This window comes from Wasmannia auropunctata, unplaced genomic scaffold (assembly GCF_000956235.1).
Source record: "Wasmannia auropunctata unplaced genomic scaffold, wasmannia.A_1.0 LD335709.1, whole genome shotgun sequence".
NCBI classification, from domain to species: Eukaryota; Metazoa; Arthropoda; class Insecta; order Hymenoptera; family Formicidae; genus Wasmannia; species Wasmannia auropunctata.
Window position 1 is genome coordinate 1,256,214 of NW_012027181.1, and position 18,350 is coordinate 1,274,563.

The following is an 18,350-nucleotide window of genomic DNA, read 5'->3' on the forward strand; positions in this document are numbered from 1 at the left end:
AAACAAACATTGTCTTTACGTTTGTAAAAAAAAGTATACTACAAACGATACATAAGAAGATGTAAGAATAAAATAGTAAACTAACGCTAAAACGTTATTTCACGTAGATGTAAACCGCACAGTAACGATAGAAAAACGAAAAACTTAAAATTATAGACGTCACAAAGAACGATAAGTAAAGCACGTATTAAAAAAAACATACAAGTACCCCATTTTGAGAAGACACCGAGGACGGTGTAAAAGTATTTTTAATCTTCAGATCGACCTTGCTCAGTTGTCTCTTGAGACTAAATCCCTTCCAACCTTGGCTTTTCTGACACTCGTCGCCGTTAGGAATGCTACCCGCTTTATTGGATTCGCTCGTGGTTTCCTCCGCGGCGCTCGGTTTATCGCTACTGTTTCCAGTCTGACTCTCATTGCGAGGGCACTGTTGCTGTTGCTGTGCTTGCTGAACCGAGTCCGCTATCCTTGCGACTACCGGCTCGGATTCCATCGCGGATTCTCGCTGGCTCTGATGGATTTAAGACGTTTGGGCTTTGCACAATCAATCAGTTCGTAGGTAAAAAGGACATTGGTATGGTACATTGGACCTAATTTCTATAAGAAACGGATGTATATCTTTTAAGAAGGGCTTTATATGCAATTTTTTTTCACGTTCGTGTTCCGTAAGTGTCCACTAATAGTGGTGTAGACTAATCCCTTATTATCGTGCTCTCGTACGATCTGCCGTGTCTGTAAAAACGCGTGAAGTAGAAACATGCCTACTAAAAGAAGAAGCACAATATCAAATGTAAAACTGAAAGCTATCGCTAACGTATATGGTCACTTGTCACTTCCCAGGCTCGTGGAAAAAGAAACTTGAAGAGTGCAGACAGGACAACGATTAGATTAAGGGTTCATTCCTTTTTTTTTTATCTTTTTTACAAATCTGTCTGCCTACAAGATAGATGCCTAAGATGCTCGTAGAGACGTAGGCCTTTGATATCGCTATCAATGAAATAATTGTAATAATCATTGTATATAAATGGAGGATTACAGCCAAACTTGTATCTCGCTTTTTTTTCACGATTATTCACGTTAATGTTGAATAAACTTTTTCGAGGCACATGTGTAGGAGTATTGTTGGTAACTTCTTCCCGCTATTAAGTCGTTATCGAAAAATTGAATTCATAAATTCTGGATAAATGAACGATCAGAGCCAACTGATTAAAGTTTGCCGTGAATATATGCGATTTAAAAATATCGCACATTGTCATTACGCCTGATATGATTCGTAAAACGAAAAGAATACGGTTAATTGTACTGGCACCTTTATGCGAGTTATTAATAGTTCTCTGCTGAGGGTGTCTGTAATTTTCTCGATAAGAGAACAATAGGAAATAGCTAATATTGACTCTTTCTCTCTCTCTCTCTTGGCGATATTACAAAAAATCCCTGGAAAGGAAAATCCCTAATTTATAAAAAATACAATATGAAAACCAGCTTATACGTAACCGAATTAACATATACTTTTCATATCTGTGGTTAAGTTACAATCTTATCTACACTGTTCGTGTGTAAAACAAAAAGAGAAACCAACAAAAATTACATTTATATGTACTAAGCATGCGAGTACATTTATGTAAATATCGGCTGGAAGATAACTGGACTACTTGGCTTCGTAAAAACAACTCTGCGAACAGTTGTACCATTTGTTCGACAATAATTCTCACTTGATTTACTTTTTAAGCGTACGTGAAAAGTTAAAGATGATCTTAAACAATGTGGTATATATAATGTATGCATTACATCAGTAAGATGATCAGTACTAGGCGTTGATGAAGGTAGAACAAGCATATACAAAAATATTATCAAACATAATTGGATATTGCAAGTTAGTATTTGCAATGTTCAACAAACTTTACTTTCACTAAGGCGGGAATTAAAGTGTAATTTTTAACAATATTCATCAAATTTTGGACTACAAAACGGAATATACAGTCATTTAATTTGATTTAGTGATTCAGTATTAAAGTTCGAATGCAACTTGATATTGTTTACTTATTAACAGTTAATTTAATTTCCTATTACAAGTGATTACATACGATAAAGCTTCTAGAGAATATACTTTCAATCTTCAAAGAAACTTCCAATTAAGATATCATTACCTAATCATACGAAAACATTATAAAATGTTTTATCTTACTTGGACATTTGTGTATCGATATATCTTTAATCACCTGCTAGATATTTCATCAATAATTGTGCAATGCTGACATTTACTGATGTGATGTACATATGTAGCTGAAACATGTTATAGTTATTATTACACAAACACATTTTGTTTGTACCAACAAAATTATTGTGTACATACACGAAAAGTATTTCTTCATAAAAATGTCTGTTTCATTATTAAGTATCTACACTGACAAATTTTTAACATCTAATATTATACTACACCTTCAACATTACGTTAAAACAAATATAACACAAATACAGTTTTTTTTAAATTCTGTTACTAAGTCAACAATAGTTAACAATATAATAAACATCAATTAGTGTCAACTGCTACGAATTAAATCGTCATAAAGAAAGGACACCCATATCTAAGAATATCATAAAATTTAATCGTAATATTTCACTTCCTTATGTTCTCCTTAATAATATTTTAATTTCTCAAACATAACTTTCCTAAGTACTTGATATATGAGGCTTTGTCATCTCAAATGTAACGTACTTGACGGTAATTTTCTTATGATACATCGTACATAGAAACATAAATTACATGAGCACGATAAATGTCTCGCGTAAGATTTATGTTGCACATTTATATTTCTCATGCATTATTGTATTATATATTAATGATTTCTAACAATGTACATGTTATACGATAAAAGGTTTACGGACAGTGTTGTAAATTTGTATAAATAACGTAACATATACGTACAATATATATTGCATTCATTTTTTTACAAAGTAACATTTAGTTTTTCGAAATGAATTTCATTATAAATTATAACGTCAATATATTATTAATTACATTTATATTATTTATATGATCATAAATACTTTGCAATTAAATGTTTTCGTATCAAGTCTATGCGCATGCACAGATCCCGTCAAACGTTTATGTAAGAATCGTTGCTATTTTTGTTATGTACTAATTGTAAGTAACTAACGTTTTTATAAATACTGCTCTTCTATATTATTTCTACTTTTTAATTTGTCAATTTGTATTTAATTACTACAATCAACATTTTATCATCTAATTACGGATTAAATAATGAAAACCGAACGTCGTATTATCCATTACTATCTACTCCCAAATAACATAATACATAATATAAATAAAACCAATATTCTATATCGATTAACAGAGCAACATTGTACAACAAAAAAAAAGAAACATCACAATTTCTTCAACAGAAATATATTTGATCTTACTTGTTTCAACGGTAGACACAAAGTAGTTAGCTAAACATTAAATGCAAAATATATGTGAGTACAATGGAAAAAAGTATTATTGTTTTATATATAAAATTATGTAAAGAAAAAAAAATTAAATAATTACGTTATTTAACATTTAATATATATGTATCAAAGTTTGTTTTTAATCGAAGTAACACTAACAGATTATTTTTTATAATGAAATATAACATGACACTAATATGTGTTTTATAATGTCTCACATATAATGCACTGAGATATGCATTTTATATATCTTTAAATTCTTGTTTTGATAATAATGCGTAAAGAAATATACAAGAAGTCATATCTTTTTATAATTTGTAAAAAAAATCTTCGCCTCATGGAAAATGACAAGTTTGACCAATAGTTGTCGATATAAAATCATTCTTTATAGAAAAATTTCTTGGAGTTGATTTCTTTAAATGTATTTTCTTTAAACTTAAAAAAGATTACGTTGTTTAAGTCATCTGTTACAGAAACGTTCAAAACAGATTGAAAATTATTTCTCCTAAGGTACAACTGCTCAAATTTTGTCAGATATATTTCAAATGACAATTGATTATCTTATTTTTCTGTATTATCTAGTACTATCTGATAAAATGTACTAACTAAGCAAAAAATGTTTAGAACTCTTAAATATTTCTCCATTAATAATTTACTTAAGCTTACATATATTAAAGTATCAAAAAATAATAAAATTAAGGAAACATCTTGCATGTAATTTGTTTACTGTGATGATAGAGAGAATACTGTTGCGTCTAAAGAATTTTATATGAATATGTAATACAATAAATATTTAATATTTTATTCACATCATTATAATTTAAATAAAGTTCGAGTACTATATTGCAAATAATATCTTTTCACTCTCCATTCCAAATTTAAATGCAAATAATTCATATCTAATTCATATACTTTTAAAACATTTACAGAAATATTATGCTTAGCAATAAAAAATTAATAATTAAAGAATTAAATAATAAGATAAAATTAATTTGTAATACTAAGGAGTATGACCTAATAATATGTCTTAAAATCACATTTATAAGTGATTGTAAATAACAACTTAATGTTATTAAAATTTGGAACACATTTGTTGTTATATTTTCCAATAATTTAAAAATAGTTTTTAACTGCTTATTAAAATATACCTGTGTTAGAAGTTATTAAGATATATTTTGAATTTTAATTAAAATAATTTTAATATAATCATCTTTTAACATAATTATCACCTTTGATTAAAACATACATTATTTTTTACACGTACTCGAGAACAGATACTTTACCTTTTTGTTGCCAACATTTATTTTGCTTTATAATGTATTTAAAAGTCTTTTTAAAAACAGTGAGATTATGTACTATTTTTAGTGAGTTATGCTGTAATGCATAAAATTACAGGAAGAATTTTAGAGTATAATAAAGAATCTCAAATTATATGATTTCTCAGACAAAATTAGAGATTATTACTAGTAAATTAGAGATTATTACTAGTAATAGATTATTACTAGTAAATTACGTAAAGGTCTTTAGATTATTTTTTTATTAAGAAAACATGCTGCATATGTGCAAGCAAATAAAATTTAGTTCTTATACGCGCACGCGTTATGTAATAGTAAATTCTTTACAGTATTTTGAAACAATTTATATTCACAGAATTGAAGACAAAATGTTTCATTCAATCATGAAATTGTATATTGTGATATTCTTTCACGTAATTATAGCAATTCACCTATATAGACATTTCGTAATCATGCAATAAAAAATAATGTTGGCACTTAGAGAAAGCGGAATGCAAGATTAAAAAATTCTAGGTCCTTCTAAATCAAATCAAGGGTAAGAACTGGGGGGAGGGGGGGAATTCAAAGTGTCACACAGATCTAGTAAAAAAGAAATACATTTTACCTGGTCTGTGCTTGGACTTCGTGCCTTGTCTTCATTTTCTCGTTTCAATTCGTCCTGCCGTTTGGGACTTCGTAAGACGCGTTGATAAGGATCGCCACCTCCAAAATCACTAGTGCTCAATACGATTAAGGAGATCTTCTGCACGATGTCCACTATCACTAACCCCGACTCGTTTCCATAGGCCAATCTAAACATTAAAATTATATATTTTAATGTTATATTTTAATTATAATATTGCATTATAGTCCTTCTGTCTACGATAAGCAATAACGTTTTTGAAAATTTATAAAATTTATGTCTAGCAACACTCGATTATGTCACACGATGATGTCAATTCGATTATGATACGAAATTTTCTGTATGTCACGATGGCAGTCTTGTGAATTACACTCACAGGCCGTATGAGGAATTTAAACTGAGGGACGTTATATTTTCGGGTTGTTCTCCAGGCGGTGCCGTCGTCAAACAAATCAGTGTCGCTTGAAAACCGGCTGGCCTTTTCTGCAGACCCGTCTTGACTTTGAGCGGATGATTGAATTCTATAGTCTTCGGCTCCACGTTTCCTACGGTGTTTCCGGTTGCCGGAGATTCGCGATCCGGTGAAGCCTCCGGTTCCACCGTTAAGCATATTTCCAAAGTCTGCAATACATCGAAAAAAAAATCGTTTTCTGAGAAAAATTCAAACGCTATTATTATGTAAAGGAGCTTTAATGAAATAATCTAATATCCAGATAAGAAAAGAATATCAATCGTTTTATTTTCTTTTCATTTTACGTTTACTAATAGATAGTAAGCAGGGAAAAGTGGTGTATATTAGGAAATAGATGACTTACCACTACTTCGGACATACTTTCAGCCTTCTTAAATTTGAACAGCACGACATGCTTGCCGCTCCCTGCGATAGCTAATTTGCGACTTTCAGGACAAAGGAAGATAAGTTGAATCGCTAACGGATCTTCCTCGTTATCTATACTACGCGTTCTAGTTTTTTCGAAAAGTTTCGCCGTCTTTAGTTTGTAAAGGACTTGTAACGTTCCCGCTGAAGCGTCCCAAAACTTTATACTGCCATCGGCATGCCTGCGAACAACATATATGGAGCTGTAGAAATTTAAGCAACCTATTGATTATCGCCTAACTTGCGTGACAGACTGGAACATGTATGTGCACAGTGACATGATAGCGTATACGATATGATCGTCCATGTATTTTAGCGGTATGGAAAATGTCATCGTGTGATTAAAAGGACAAATTCCTTATTCATAAAGTTGCATGATATATTACCCGGTGAGGATAATTTCGTTATAACTGCTAGAACTGGAGCTCCACTCGCCACCGGAGATAGGCCACTCTTTCTCGCTAAAGCCGGTCTTCTTCTGCGACTTGGATCCAACGGAGTAAAATGCAGGTACTAGATCCGAAGGACAATCCGCGAAGTATGCGCAACATGTCACGGGAGACTCGTGAATATCCATAGGGTATGGATTCTCAAAACAGGGGAATCCAGTAGTTAACAAATCTATCACAACCAGGTCATTTTGTAGTAAAACAACAACGGCATAAGGGTCTTGAAAATCTGAAAAATTATAACGACAATATTTATCGCTGTCAAATTATTGATAACCAAATAATTATAATACTGATAACATAAAGTATATATTGATACATTTTTCATCGCTTTTACTGCAGTCGATATAGAGATCACGACTTGTAGTTAAAAAGAAGGAGTAATATTTTATTTTAAAAACTAAAATTAAAATTAGGAAGGAATGTGCTACTGTACCACTAGCCCATGGACTATCACACAGCGTTATAAAGTCTACAACATTATGTTCCATTTCGAGCACCGTAGTAGTTTTCCCGTGTATCACTGTAATGCTGGGTGTTCTCCCAGTGGTGTCCTGTGCCAATCCACCAGAGAATATCACATATGCTTCCCTGAAAGTTTACGTTTTAGCTCGTACATTATTTAAGATTAACAGATGATTATTATTTAAAGCTATTCTTCTTAATGTAGTCGTATAACGAGAGAGATATCTCGTATGATTTTACCCCGATCTCGATAACTTCCATTCTACTTTCTGAATGGCCTTGCAACGTTCAGGTTCTCCGTCTTTGGTAAATTTTGCTGTAAACGCGTATACATTAGTATAAAAATTTCATTTCTATTATATGACCGAATAAACAACAGAAACATCGAATTCTCACCATGTGGAAATGTTATGCTCGGCTTTACCTGCCGAATAGTCCAAGTCGAGAGAGAACCGTCCGAGTGACTGCACATAAACTGTTTACCTTCATGGTGCCATGTTATCGATGTTAATAGATCGTCCGTTTGACATCTGTAGTCTGCAGTCTTGGTTTTTAAGTCCCAAAGAACGATTTGTCCTGACGAGTATCCTATAAGCATCTGAAAACAAAGCGTCCGCGTGTGTGAGACAAGATGCGCTTTCGCATGTTAAAACTTTACTTCCTTGGAAACAAGACACGTGGAGATATATATATGTATATAATATGCATATAATAAGTGACAAAATGTATTCTTTTACAATATGTCTCGATTCTGTTGCCACGATAACACATTTAGCAGATACATAGAGAGATTAAGTATAAAAAAATGTTGTGAACAATGGTTTCTACAAGATTTGTGCGAAGGGCACAGATAAAATTCAGAGATACGATGATTGCGCATGATGTTAATTAGCGATTGCTGAAGAAGAACGAATGAGATGGACGAAGGTTCTTTTGTAATCTTGAAAAGATGTGTGAAGGCAAGTTAATTTACAAGGCAGACTGTGTTGTACACACGTTATGTGATTGAAAAAATTCATATGTAATACGCAAAACGTAATTATTTATAATCAAGTGATTTTAATTTTAAGCTAAAATTTCTTAAATTTCGAGCGATTAAAGTTCTCGTATCAAAAATCGCAGTTTTATCATCACAATTCTTAATGGCATTTTATTTAATATCACTGTTTGAAGACGAAAACAATTTGATACTTTAAGAGACAAGAAAATGTAATTAGACGTAATTGACGGGTCGATTGAAATCAGATTACATCCTCAATAATTCGTTTAGCTGTACGACTTTGAAAAAGCACTTTTCTATAACAAATAATATTTTCGACGTAAAGAAAATGATATACGTTTCCTTACACAGTTACAATCGAGAAAAACCAAATTGAGCGTATTTATATACGATATTACATATATAATATCAAATTTAAACTATTAATATCAAGGACACAGAGAGAGTTGCAAACGCAACCCGCGTACACACAAACACTCATCACACACTCATGACTGCACAATTAGTAGGGAAATAGAAGATATATTTTGCATAAGTACATCCGCAACAGAAACTCCGTTGTCAGAAGTAGAAACTAACAGTGAATTCATATCAAATGTGTAAAAAGATGAGTGAGATCATGACCGCGGTATGACGATTCATAAAAATCATCGATTCGTCAAATCTAAATCCATATTTTGGAATCAATCGAACAATCGTAGAACGATCTTCTCCTTTTCTCTCTCTCTCTTTCTTTCTTTCTCTCTCTCTCTCTTGAATGAAATAGACGTTTTCGATTCTCTTCCGTTTGTATACACAACAGTGACAGCATGCACGCATGCACACATACAACATGCAAGCACACACTTGCACTTGTCAGCTTGGATCCAGAGATACAAATAATCCAAGTTTGTAAGAAAATTATATTGTATAAACGCCAATCGCGCGCGTTAAATGTTCCACCTTCTCCTTTTCTCACGCGTCACGATAAAAATTGAATAATGTCAATCATGAAATTATGATAAGGATGGAATAATAATGCAAAAAAAAAACGTACTCAAAAAACGCGCGTACCTTGCTCAAATCTAAAGGATTATCACTCAAGTGTACTACAGCACCAGGGTGAGTCTTTCTAGATCTGAAAAATATATATATGTATATACACACACATGTATAAGAGAACCATTATTTTTGTGTTATTGTGAAAACATATATATAAAACTCGTGTGCGGTCTTTTAACCGGTGTGTTTCGTTGTCGTTTTGTTCATCATTGTGCATCAGCTTATAGGTGTTACGTTACTTAACGAGCCGATAATATCTTCGTACTATTGATTGGCATCATATTATACATTTCCATGAAGCACGACAAGGAAAATCGTGGTCGATTAGTATACAAAGAACAAAGTAATAAAGAGCATTCCTAAATAGTTCATAGATTTCGTAGCGTATATTAATACCGATAAATCAAACGTACAAGTATTAATAGGCTTTGTCGAGTAGTAATGAATTTTCGGAAAGTAGAAAGAAGATTCGCGGGACTCGCTTACATAAAAGTTATTTTAAGTGTCTCGCTATTGGGAATTATTCGTAATTATTCATTGACACATCTGAGGTACCAGCCACGTTGCACTTTCGTGACTTATTTACCAATCTAAATTAATTCTGTGACGCAAGCTCCCTATCGGGAAAAGTGTCTATGTCGAAAATAAGAATAAGTCAATACTCTTTTGACTGTCAGACAACTTGGAATTGGGCCAATTTCTACGACTTCTTGATCAATTAATTAAGAAGCCTTTGGTTTATATATTTCGTGGATATATCAAGAAAAGTCCCAATGGTGGTACACTTATAATGAGCACCCTTATACCATCACTGCCACATTCACATCTATGTGTCTACAGTCAGGCACAATAAAGAGAACTACAGGTCTTTGACGTTCTGTTCCTTCCAGTGTTAACAAAGTATAGGTACTAGTAGAGTTTTTTTTTTTATCGAGATAATCTCTCTCCACAACGAGAGTATACACGTTATCAGTTAACCGATATTTAATTGACCCATACATTCACACATTTAGGACCACAATCTTGAGCGATGCACATCCGTTATAGGAAATTAGTGGAAACGGGATCTCCGTAAATACATATACTTTTCACTCATCTTTTTGAAAGATATTTTCAAGAGATACACTCTCTCTCGAGACACGAGCAAGTGCTAATCTGTTATGTAAACGTCTTGTAAGGATTACACAGATAGCTAATATATATCCCTTTTAATTCGAAACGTCCACTAAGCCACTGTAATTCCTTATTTAATGTTATAATACAGATTTATGAAGGTAATAAATTTTAAAGAGGCGCGCGTGAGACACGCGTTTCATGTCGATTAGTCTGTATAACAAAACTACGGGCAAGAGGATTACGGTGGCTTGGAAAAACGTTTTTCAAATTAAAAGAAATATCCGCAAACACACGCGATATGTATTTTGGCGTAAAAAAACAGAAACTCAAAGTGCCAATATATCTTGAAATAAATCTTTCATCGTACGCTACACGGCTGTGTTCTTTTTTTTTTGCACAGAGAGTCTTTCCATCTTGCTTTCAGAAAATTTCATTAAAACAATGCCTAATTAATCAAGCGCTAAAAATTCAGAGGAAATTCACACCGTACTATTATATTGCCCTTTGTACTGCAGATCCTATCGCTGAAATCAATCATGTTAAGTGGCAGCTCACTTCGGAATACTTACCTTAATGCAACGAAAATGTTAAACGTGTTTGTATGCCCTCAATTAATGGAATTAGAAATTACGAGGATTGGCATTGGAATTTATTGCTTTGCATGCGTCTATCGACGTACGATCGCATTTGTTTCATACGTATCGACGTAACTCGTATACGTGTGCACCGCGCGATATATGTATATATATATATGCGCGCTGTAGCTTCACTCTTATCAACGATTACCAAATATCTGTGAAAAAAAATGTGTATACTTACACTTCGATAGCCTTGTTCCAATTAATTACATATCCGGATAGAACGAACGTTTCAATGTGCAGTATGTGAATGTTTCCTCGATCGGTCCCGATGTACAACCATTTACTTTGCAGCGGTAAATGTATGCAAGTGATTCTGTCGAAAACGAAATATTACACGTTCCAATTAACACTCCGGCCGCCGAAAAGGTTCAAAGTGATTTAGTCGAAGAAAAAAAACGCTTTTGGCGAAATGTGAAATCTCTCAAGGTATATCACATTCCGCTCTCGTGCAACGTATGATTAAAAGGCGCGGTGTAAACACGGCGCACACGGAATCCGTGTGCCGTGTACCGCAAAAAGAGAGCGAAAAGAGCTCGAAGCTTAAAATTAGGGGAAAGCGACATTAGCCTGTCGCGTGCTAATGACTGACCTGTCTCTCTGAAACTTGAGGCTATGTACCACCTGCGGTATCTTCTGACGGAAGTTCCATAAGTGCAAGGTGTCGTCCTCCGTGGCGGACACCAGCGCTCCTTCGTTGATCAGGAACTGCAGTCGCAGCACGGCCGCACATTCCTCATGTTTAACGTGTACATCCACCCCCGGTCTACCCAAACTGTTTTTTTTTTTATCAGATTAATTAAGGAAAATGGAGATCTGCATCGATCGCGAACCTCGGTCGGGATCATAAAATATTGTCGTCGCGCGTTAACACTTTGATTGCCAAGCTGACTTCGCCGTTGAGTTTAATAAATCCATGATATTTTAATACTTCTTAGTCTTTTTAATATATTAATATTAATATACTTTTTATCTAATTGTCCTTTCAATAACTTAAATACTATAATATTAGGCAAATCGTTCTTAATCAGAAGAAACAATACGAACAATATTTATTTAAATAATATTTACAGTATTTATTTAAACGATATTTACAATATTTATTTAAACGAGTGACGGGATCCTGGCGAATTTTACGCGAATAAATTGACATGGCAGTCAAAGTGTTAATTATAATTTCGCACATTTACGCGATAGAACGTCCTCTGTTCTCTCATCGGTTACGGTGTGCTTATTAAAAGCCTGTGTATAAAATAACGTGCAAAAACACAAAAGTCGAGCGAGACATTGTTGGAAAATTCTCGTCGATACCGTTTTATCCTTCCGCGTTGCGCGTTCCCAATAGAGTCTCTTAAATACGCGAAACGGTAAAAATTTTTACCTACATCGAAATCGACGGGCGCGCGCGGCTGAGTACTCTCTCTCGTTTATAGTTCATCGCGATAGTTGGTAATGCCCACCGAACTGCGATGAGCATCTATTACTACACTTTGGCCCACGATAGAGGATCAATGAAATCGCTGACGTGTGTAAAACACACACGGTCGAAGAACCACGGACCGACAGGACCGTGTGATTAATCCGCTAAAATTGTACAAACCCCCGGCTGACACCCGAAATTTTTTACAGCGATCGCGGGCGATCGTGTATATACACGGTTTTTACTTCCGCCAGTGACGGTGTAATTCCTCGACACGGAGCGTTGTTTTGCGTTCGGGAACGAAATTACGAGAGTACATTTACCGGCGGCACGCGGTCGACGCGGAAAATTCGACAGTCACTCTCGGCGTTGCGCGCGCGGCATTATAAACGTGTAAAATGCATAAAAAGAAATGTTGGAAAAAGAGCGAGAAAGAGAGGAAAAAAAAGTGAAATTCGCGTTGGATGTACATCAACGGGGGTCGACCCGACTTCTCGCGACTTTTTAATCGCCACGCGCGCGTTCTGCCGTCGGGAAAAGAAACGGGTTTAATTGCGGGACGCGTATGCCACTCGCGTATTAACGATAACGTCGTCGAAGGATACATCCTGAGGGATCCTGATTTAGTGCCAATAGCTAGGAGCCTTTGAACTGGGTCGAATGCCAACGCTGTCGGCTGATGCGGGAAGCCGTGTCTGAATGTCTGTAACATAAAAGGCGTCCGTTTCATGCCATCTTTCCTGCTTTAGCCGCCTGGAAGTGACTATTCATCCCCGCAAGGGGTTGCGGAGATATATCAGGATGGGACGGCGGACGGCGGACGGGGAGGGGAGGGAGGGAGTGGGACGGTATTGTTTCACCGGCTGCTATTGTTGTACCCTCGTGGACAACCTGGCTACTGTTAATTCTATACCTTTGTTACCCGTAAATGTTAGCGATACGTGTATTGTTCGTCGCGGATATTTAAAGTCAGGCTTCATCGGGCATTATCCTCGATTTTTTTTATATAAAGAGTTTACTCTCTCCATCCCCTTTCCTCTCCCATCTCGTCATTAGGAGCCGATGCCGAAGGTGCGGGCACAAAGTGCATTTCCTTCCCCCCACCCCCTCCCCGCCGAACGTCTAAAAAAGTTTCACCTTGCGTTCAAAAAGTAGGTATATTTTTACAGGCGAAACTTACGTCGCGTAAAGTACACGCGACACGCGACACTACGGGGCATACCCGTATATGCCGATATATAGAACGTCATGGCTTACACCGTTCTCCGCTCAAGAAACTCGGCTTAAAACTTCGCCTCGCTTTGCTGTACCCGCGCGAGGAGCCGAAGGGATGAGGTAATCTTATGAAACGGCAAGATGCACCTCGCTGCGCGCGCTTTTCGCAGAGTTTGCTCTCGCGATTATCCCCGTCGTTGCCGGTGCGCATCAACGTCGCTATCAAAGTCGGCTTTTAAAGGAAAAAAGAGAGAGAGAGAGAAAGAGCAAAAAAAAATCCAAAAAACCTACGTCGCGCTCGATCGGCGTTCACGTGAACGTGGACCGGGGGAAAATCTTGTTTAAGACTAACCGCGAGCGCGCGACCGCGTCGAGTTGGAGGATGAAAGGAGGGAGGAGGAGGAGGAGGTGGCCGACAGCACACACGAACGACGTGTGTACACGCTTTCGAGGTCGATTTTGGTGCAGCGGGACTCCGCCAACCGCTTTTCGCCGCTGGTGAAAACTGCCCTCGTTCCATTTCACCGGCCACCACCGCCGGCGGGCCGCCGGGGGAGAGAAGTGGGTTAAAATACGGCGATACGAAAGTTACGATCGCCCACAGGAGGAACCCACCTCTGTCCCCGCTCTTCCGCTCACCCTTTAACTTCCCTTCCGGCCTCCCTCCCCTTTCCTCCTCACCGCGGGTTCCGTCCGATTTCGTCGATGTCCCCGAGGGAGGCTCTCGCCCACGCGCAATTTCCGCCGGGTCGCAGCCGGCTCGCCGGAATCGCTGATGGACCCGGTCGTCAGCGCCGCAAGATGCCTCCGTCGCGAAAAATTACTCGCGCGGAATAAGAGGATTGCGGAGGATTTCGCAGGCTATACGCCCGGCGGGGGCACCCGATCGAATAATCGCAGCTCAAGTCGTATTACTAATCGTGTAATTTTGTTAACGATGCATGTACAATTATCCGCGATACTTTTCCGCTCGATATAATGCAATTTTCGCTTGTAATATCAAGATTGACAACGATGTTTCGAGAGAGCTATATATCCAAAACTTTTTACGTTTCGCTTATGCAAGGAGCGTTCAAATTTATTATTTAAGTTTTATTATTTCATTTCAATAATTATATAGTTTTTAACTGGAATGAAAGATTACAATTTACACAGATAAAAGAAACATAGCAGTATAAGCTATATTTTTCAATATAGTTTTTTGGTTCTCTATATATATACATCGTTCCGGCGGCTTTTCCTCGGGGAAAAAAAAAATCTTTTTGGCTGCAGGCTAACTCCATTTATATACATTTATATCCGACAATATTAATGTATATGAATGGAGTAAAGCTTTCAAAGAAGTCCGACAAAAGTTTACCTCTAATGAAGAGGTCATCACAAATGTGAGGTGAGTTAACCTGTAGTCAGAAGATTTTTTTTTCTCGAGAAATACAAAAGAGCTGTCGAGACGATGGCGCCGACGTATTGAAAAAAAAAAAAAAAAACTAGACAGACTGTATTAAAAAATATGACTTACATTGCTACGTTTTTTTTTATATTTTTTATAAATAATAATTGATTTATAATTTAAATTTTTGAACGCTATTTGTATCTTCCTTCATCGCGCGCGACGAATGTACGTGCAGCAGAATAAAATCAGGTCGGAAATCACACCGGTCAGACGGACGGCGATCCTCACGCTTATCACGACGCAGCATCGATGGACTTCGAAATTATTAAATTTCTAACTTGCGAGCTGCAGAAACGCTGAAAGTTGTTGGGCCGTCGCTCTCGTGCTCGCGAGGAAAGTGTTGTTTCTGCATGAGAACGCTGACGCGAAACTATTGACCTAATTCCGGAAAGGATAATACGTTTGCGTTTAACGAATTCAGCGATCCTTAATCTGTTTGTGTTTGAAAATTCACGCTTCTACATTCTGATGGGAAGAAATTCAAATTAAGTGCGCGAGACAAAGGGGAGAGAGGAAGAAAGAGAAGTGAGCGGCGGAAAGAGAGGGAAAGCTTTCCCGCCGTCGAGAGATGTAATTTCGCGGCCGCAGGAATTAATCCGCTCACGCAGCGCGCGGCGGCGCGCGGCGGGCACAGATTATCGTCGGGCAGAAAGCTTTTCACTCGATCGTGTTATAGCGTGACGATTGTATTATAATTTGCGGCGACACAGGACGACGAGGCTCACCCCGACGTGACGCCCTGCAGGCGCGACAATCCGAGCAAACACGTGCACACACGCGCAGTCAAGCCACGTACTCTCTCTCTCTCTCTCTCTCTCTCTCTCTCTCTCTCTCTCTCTCTCTCTCTCTCTCTCTCTCTCTCGCGTTGTGCAGCGCGAATAAAAATTTCCCTGAGCCACACGCTAGTCGCAGTATGGCAAACACGTTCGAACGCCTCCGAGAATGTATCAGATTCCGATTGATCGCCGTTTCTTTACCCGTTTTGGCGAACGTACAACCGTAGGAAAGTATACACATTTATATGCCGACGCTTATAGACCGTCGTGGAGGTCGTTTAGGATCAGCCTACTTCCAGAAGACCGAGTCGCGGGCGTAGCGAAGAAATTTTTCCTTTTAACCAAATGATCAACTAAAAAGTTAGATTAACGGAAAATTAATCCTGCTTCCGATTTTTACCAGCCGAACGAAACGAACGTAAACGATGGGACTCGTTTAGCACTCCGCAAATTAAATTGCGGCAAGACCGTGTAAAATTGTATTATAAATCCGAACGTGAGAGACGGCATAAAAAATATAAATTTGTAAGCGAAAACGACACTTATCTTCACGCAGCTCCGCAATTAATAAGCAATTAATTATATCTCCTAACGATATTGCTATCGGCATAGCTTCCCAGCGCTCGTTCGCGGTATTGCGCAAGGGATACGTTTGTATCGTTTATGTACCGAGATAATATTTAATTGACTGCTCTCCGCATTTGCCGCTGCAATCGTAAAAGACCAGTCTGAGAAGAACTAATTTCTGATTTTACTACGCGGAAAGAACGGGTTTCTCGAAGCATCTCAAAATTTAGCTGAATACAGAAATTATATACGTATATGTTGGACTGTATCAAAGTAATTATGTAGAACGCTCGAGCATGATAATGCCCGCAAAAAGTTTTGACATTCTAACAATCAGTTTGAATGTCCAATATATAGTTACTTATAATTATATATAATTTAATTATAATTTAATTTAGAGTAATTTAAAATAATTTAATTATATATATAATTAAACAATTAAACAATTATATTGGACGACCAAGAGCTGAATGTCAAAATTTTTTGCAGCATCATCATCATGTTTGAGCGTCCAGCATAATTATTTTCAGATCTGTATAGTATCTAGCGTAAGTTTTTCCATATTTCAGCAAAACCGCTCTTCCCGCGTGTGAATAATTCGTTCAACGAAAGAGCAATAAGACCCAGGGCTGGGGCGAGGCGGGAGAGATCCCTGGTGGAGTTCTCTCTTGGCATAAATTTCGTATTGGCACGTGACACTTTTTAAAAATAACGACACCGCTCCGTGGAAAATCCTTGAAATCGGGATCCGCGGATCGTTCGAGCGGCAATTCATTCGTTCGGTCTTGTACGCATCCCCGATTACATTTGCGTTTTGTCTTCAAGGTACGAGGGAGGCGACCGAAATTGATGTCTGCGGTTCCCGGGGTCCAGGAGGTTACGACAATGCGCATATAGGAGATATGCCGAAAATGATAGATACGGCGAAATGTGTGTACACGCGGAGAGTGGCCCGCAGCGTCGGCTCAATATCAAGGTTGCTATCAATTTTCCGCTAGTGAAAACTTTGACGCGCGTGCGTCGACTTCACGCCGCTTTCCCCCTCCCTCCCCCCCGTTCCGCATTTCTTCCTTTTTTTTCTCTCCTTTCCTTCCGGGCACAACGTGCAAAACGCACGGCGCGGGATAAAAACAAAAAAAAAAAAAACAAAGAGATGTCGTTTCACTCCGAAACTGCGAGCGATGTGCGCCCCGGAAGGGGCATGCACAGATAAATCGCCCTTCTAATTGTAAATAGAATTACCTACATAAAGGAAGTAATTATTCATGCGATTCCACGTCCATTGTCGAGGGATAATGAAAAAAATATGCGGGGGACACGCGGAGTCGCGCGCGGTATATAGCCACCGGAAATTCCGCTCTCTTCCAAGATTGGATCTCGGTATCCCGATTTCGGGGCGCGCGCGCGCGCGCTCGCGAGATTTCCGCGACGAAACCTTTTCGCGCGCGGAAAATAGAGCCCGAACAAAGGGGATGTATACCGTCAATCATAATGGATCCCTGCCTGGGGACGAGTATAATATCTGCCGCGCTGTGAGCGCCGAAGAAAAATTAAAAGGTATACGGCCACACACGTGTGTATATATATATATACCTGACGCACGGCGCGGTATCGCCGCTTTGCATCGCGAGCTCGAATTTATTCATTTCTGCATTTTCTATTATATACCAGACCCGCTGCTAGCGCAGCTGCAGCGCCGGGGGCCATTATTTCCGCCTTGCTGACAGATTCAGATACGCGCGCGTGCTCAAATGAATGTAGGTACGTCGCGGCGTAATTTCTAATTTCTCGCAAGGTAGGTACTCGCATCGCTCGCTGTCTCTCTCTCTCTCTCTCTCTCTCTCTGTCTCTTGTTTCTCTGTGCCATAATTTTAACTTTTTTTTTCATGTTTTCTTTTTTCTCTCGTCACGGCCGAGCTGCGTGCGCGAAATAATTCGTCGCCTACCACCGCGCTCGCGTTCGCCC

General features: G+C 37.8%; 1 protein-coding gene across 3 annotated transcripts in view; it reads right to left on the reverse strand.

Moving 5' to 3' along the window:
- Nucleotides 1-18,350, reverse strand: part of LOC105456346 (syntaxin-binding protein 5) — a 36,749-nt gene that overhangs the window by 14,274 nt on the left and 4,125 nt on the right. For 2 of the 3 annotated variants that reach the window (XM_011700306.1, XM_011700305.1), the window contains exons 2-13: nt 12,979-13,076; nt 11,546-11,728; nt 11,135-11,269; nt 9,212-9,275; nt 7,555-7,756; nt 7,399-7,474; nt 7,130-7,284; nt 6,631-6,922; nt 6,183-6,426; nt 5,744-5,988; nt 5,350-5,536; nt 209-511 (exon numbers count right to left, since the gene is read on the reverse strand). In XM_011700306.1, the coding sequence (XP_011698608.1) occupies nt 209-511; nt 5,350-5,536; nt 5,744-5,988; nt 6,183-6,426; nt 6,631-6,922; nt 7,130-7,284; nt 7,399-7,474; nt 7,555-7,756; nt 9,212-9,275; nt 11,135-11,269; nt 11,546-11,728; nt 12,979-13,076 (2,184 nt within the window). The remainder of the gene's footprint in view (nt 1-208; nt 512-5,349; nt 5,537-5,743; nt 5,989-6,182; nt 6,427-6,630; nt 6,923-7,129; nt 7,285-7,398; nt 7,475-7,554; nt 7,757-9,211; nt 9,276-11,134; nt 11,270-11,545; nt 11,729-12,978; nt 13,077-18,350) is intronic. The other variant, XM_011700307.1, reaches the window with a different exon arrangement.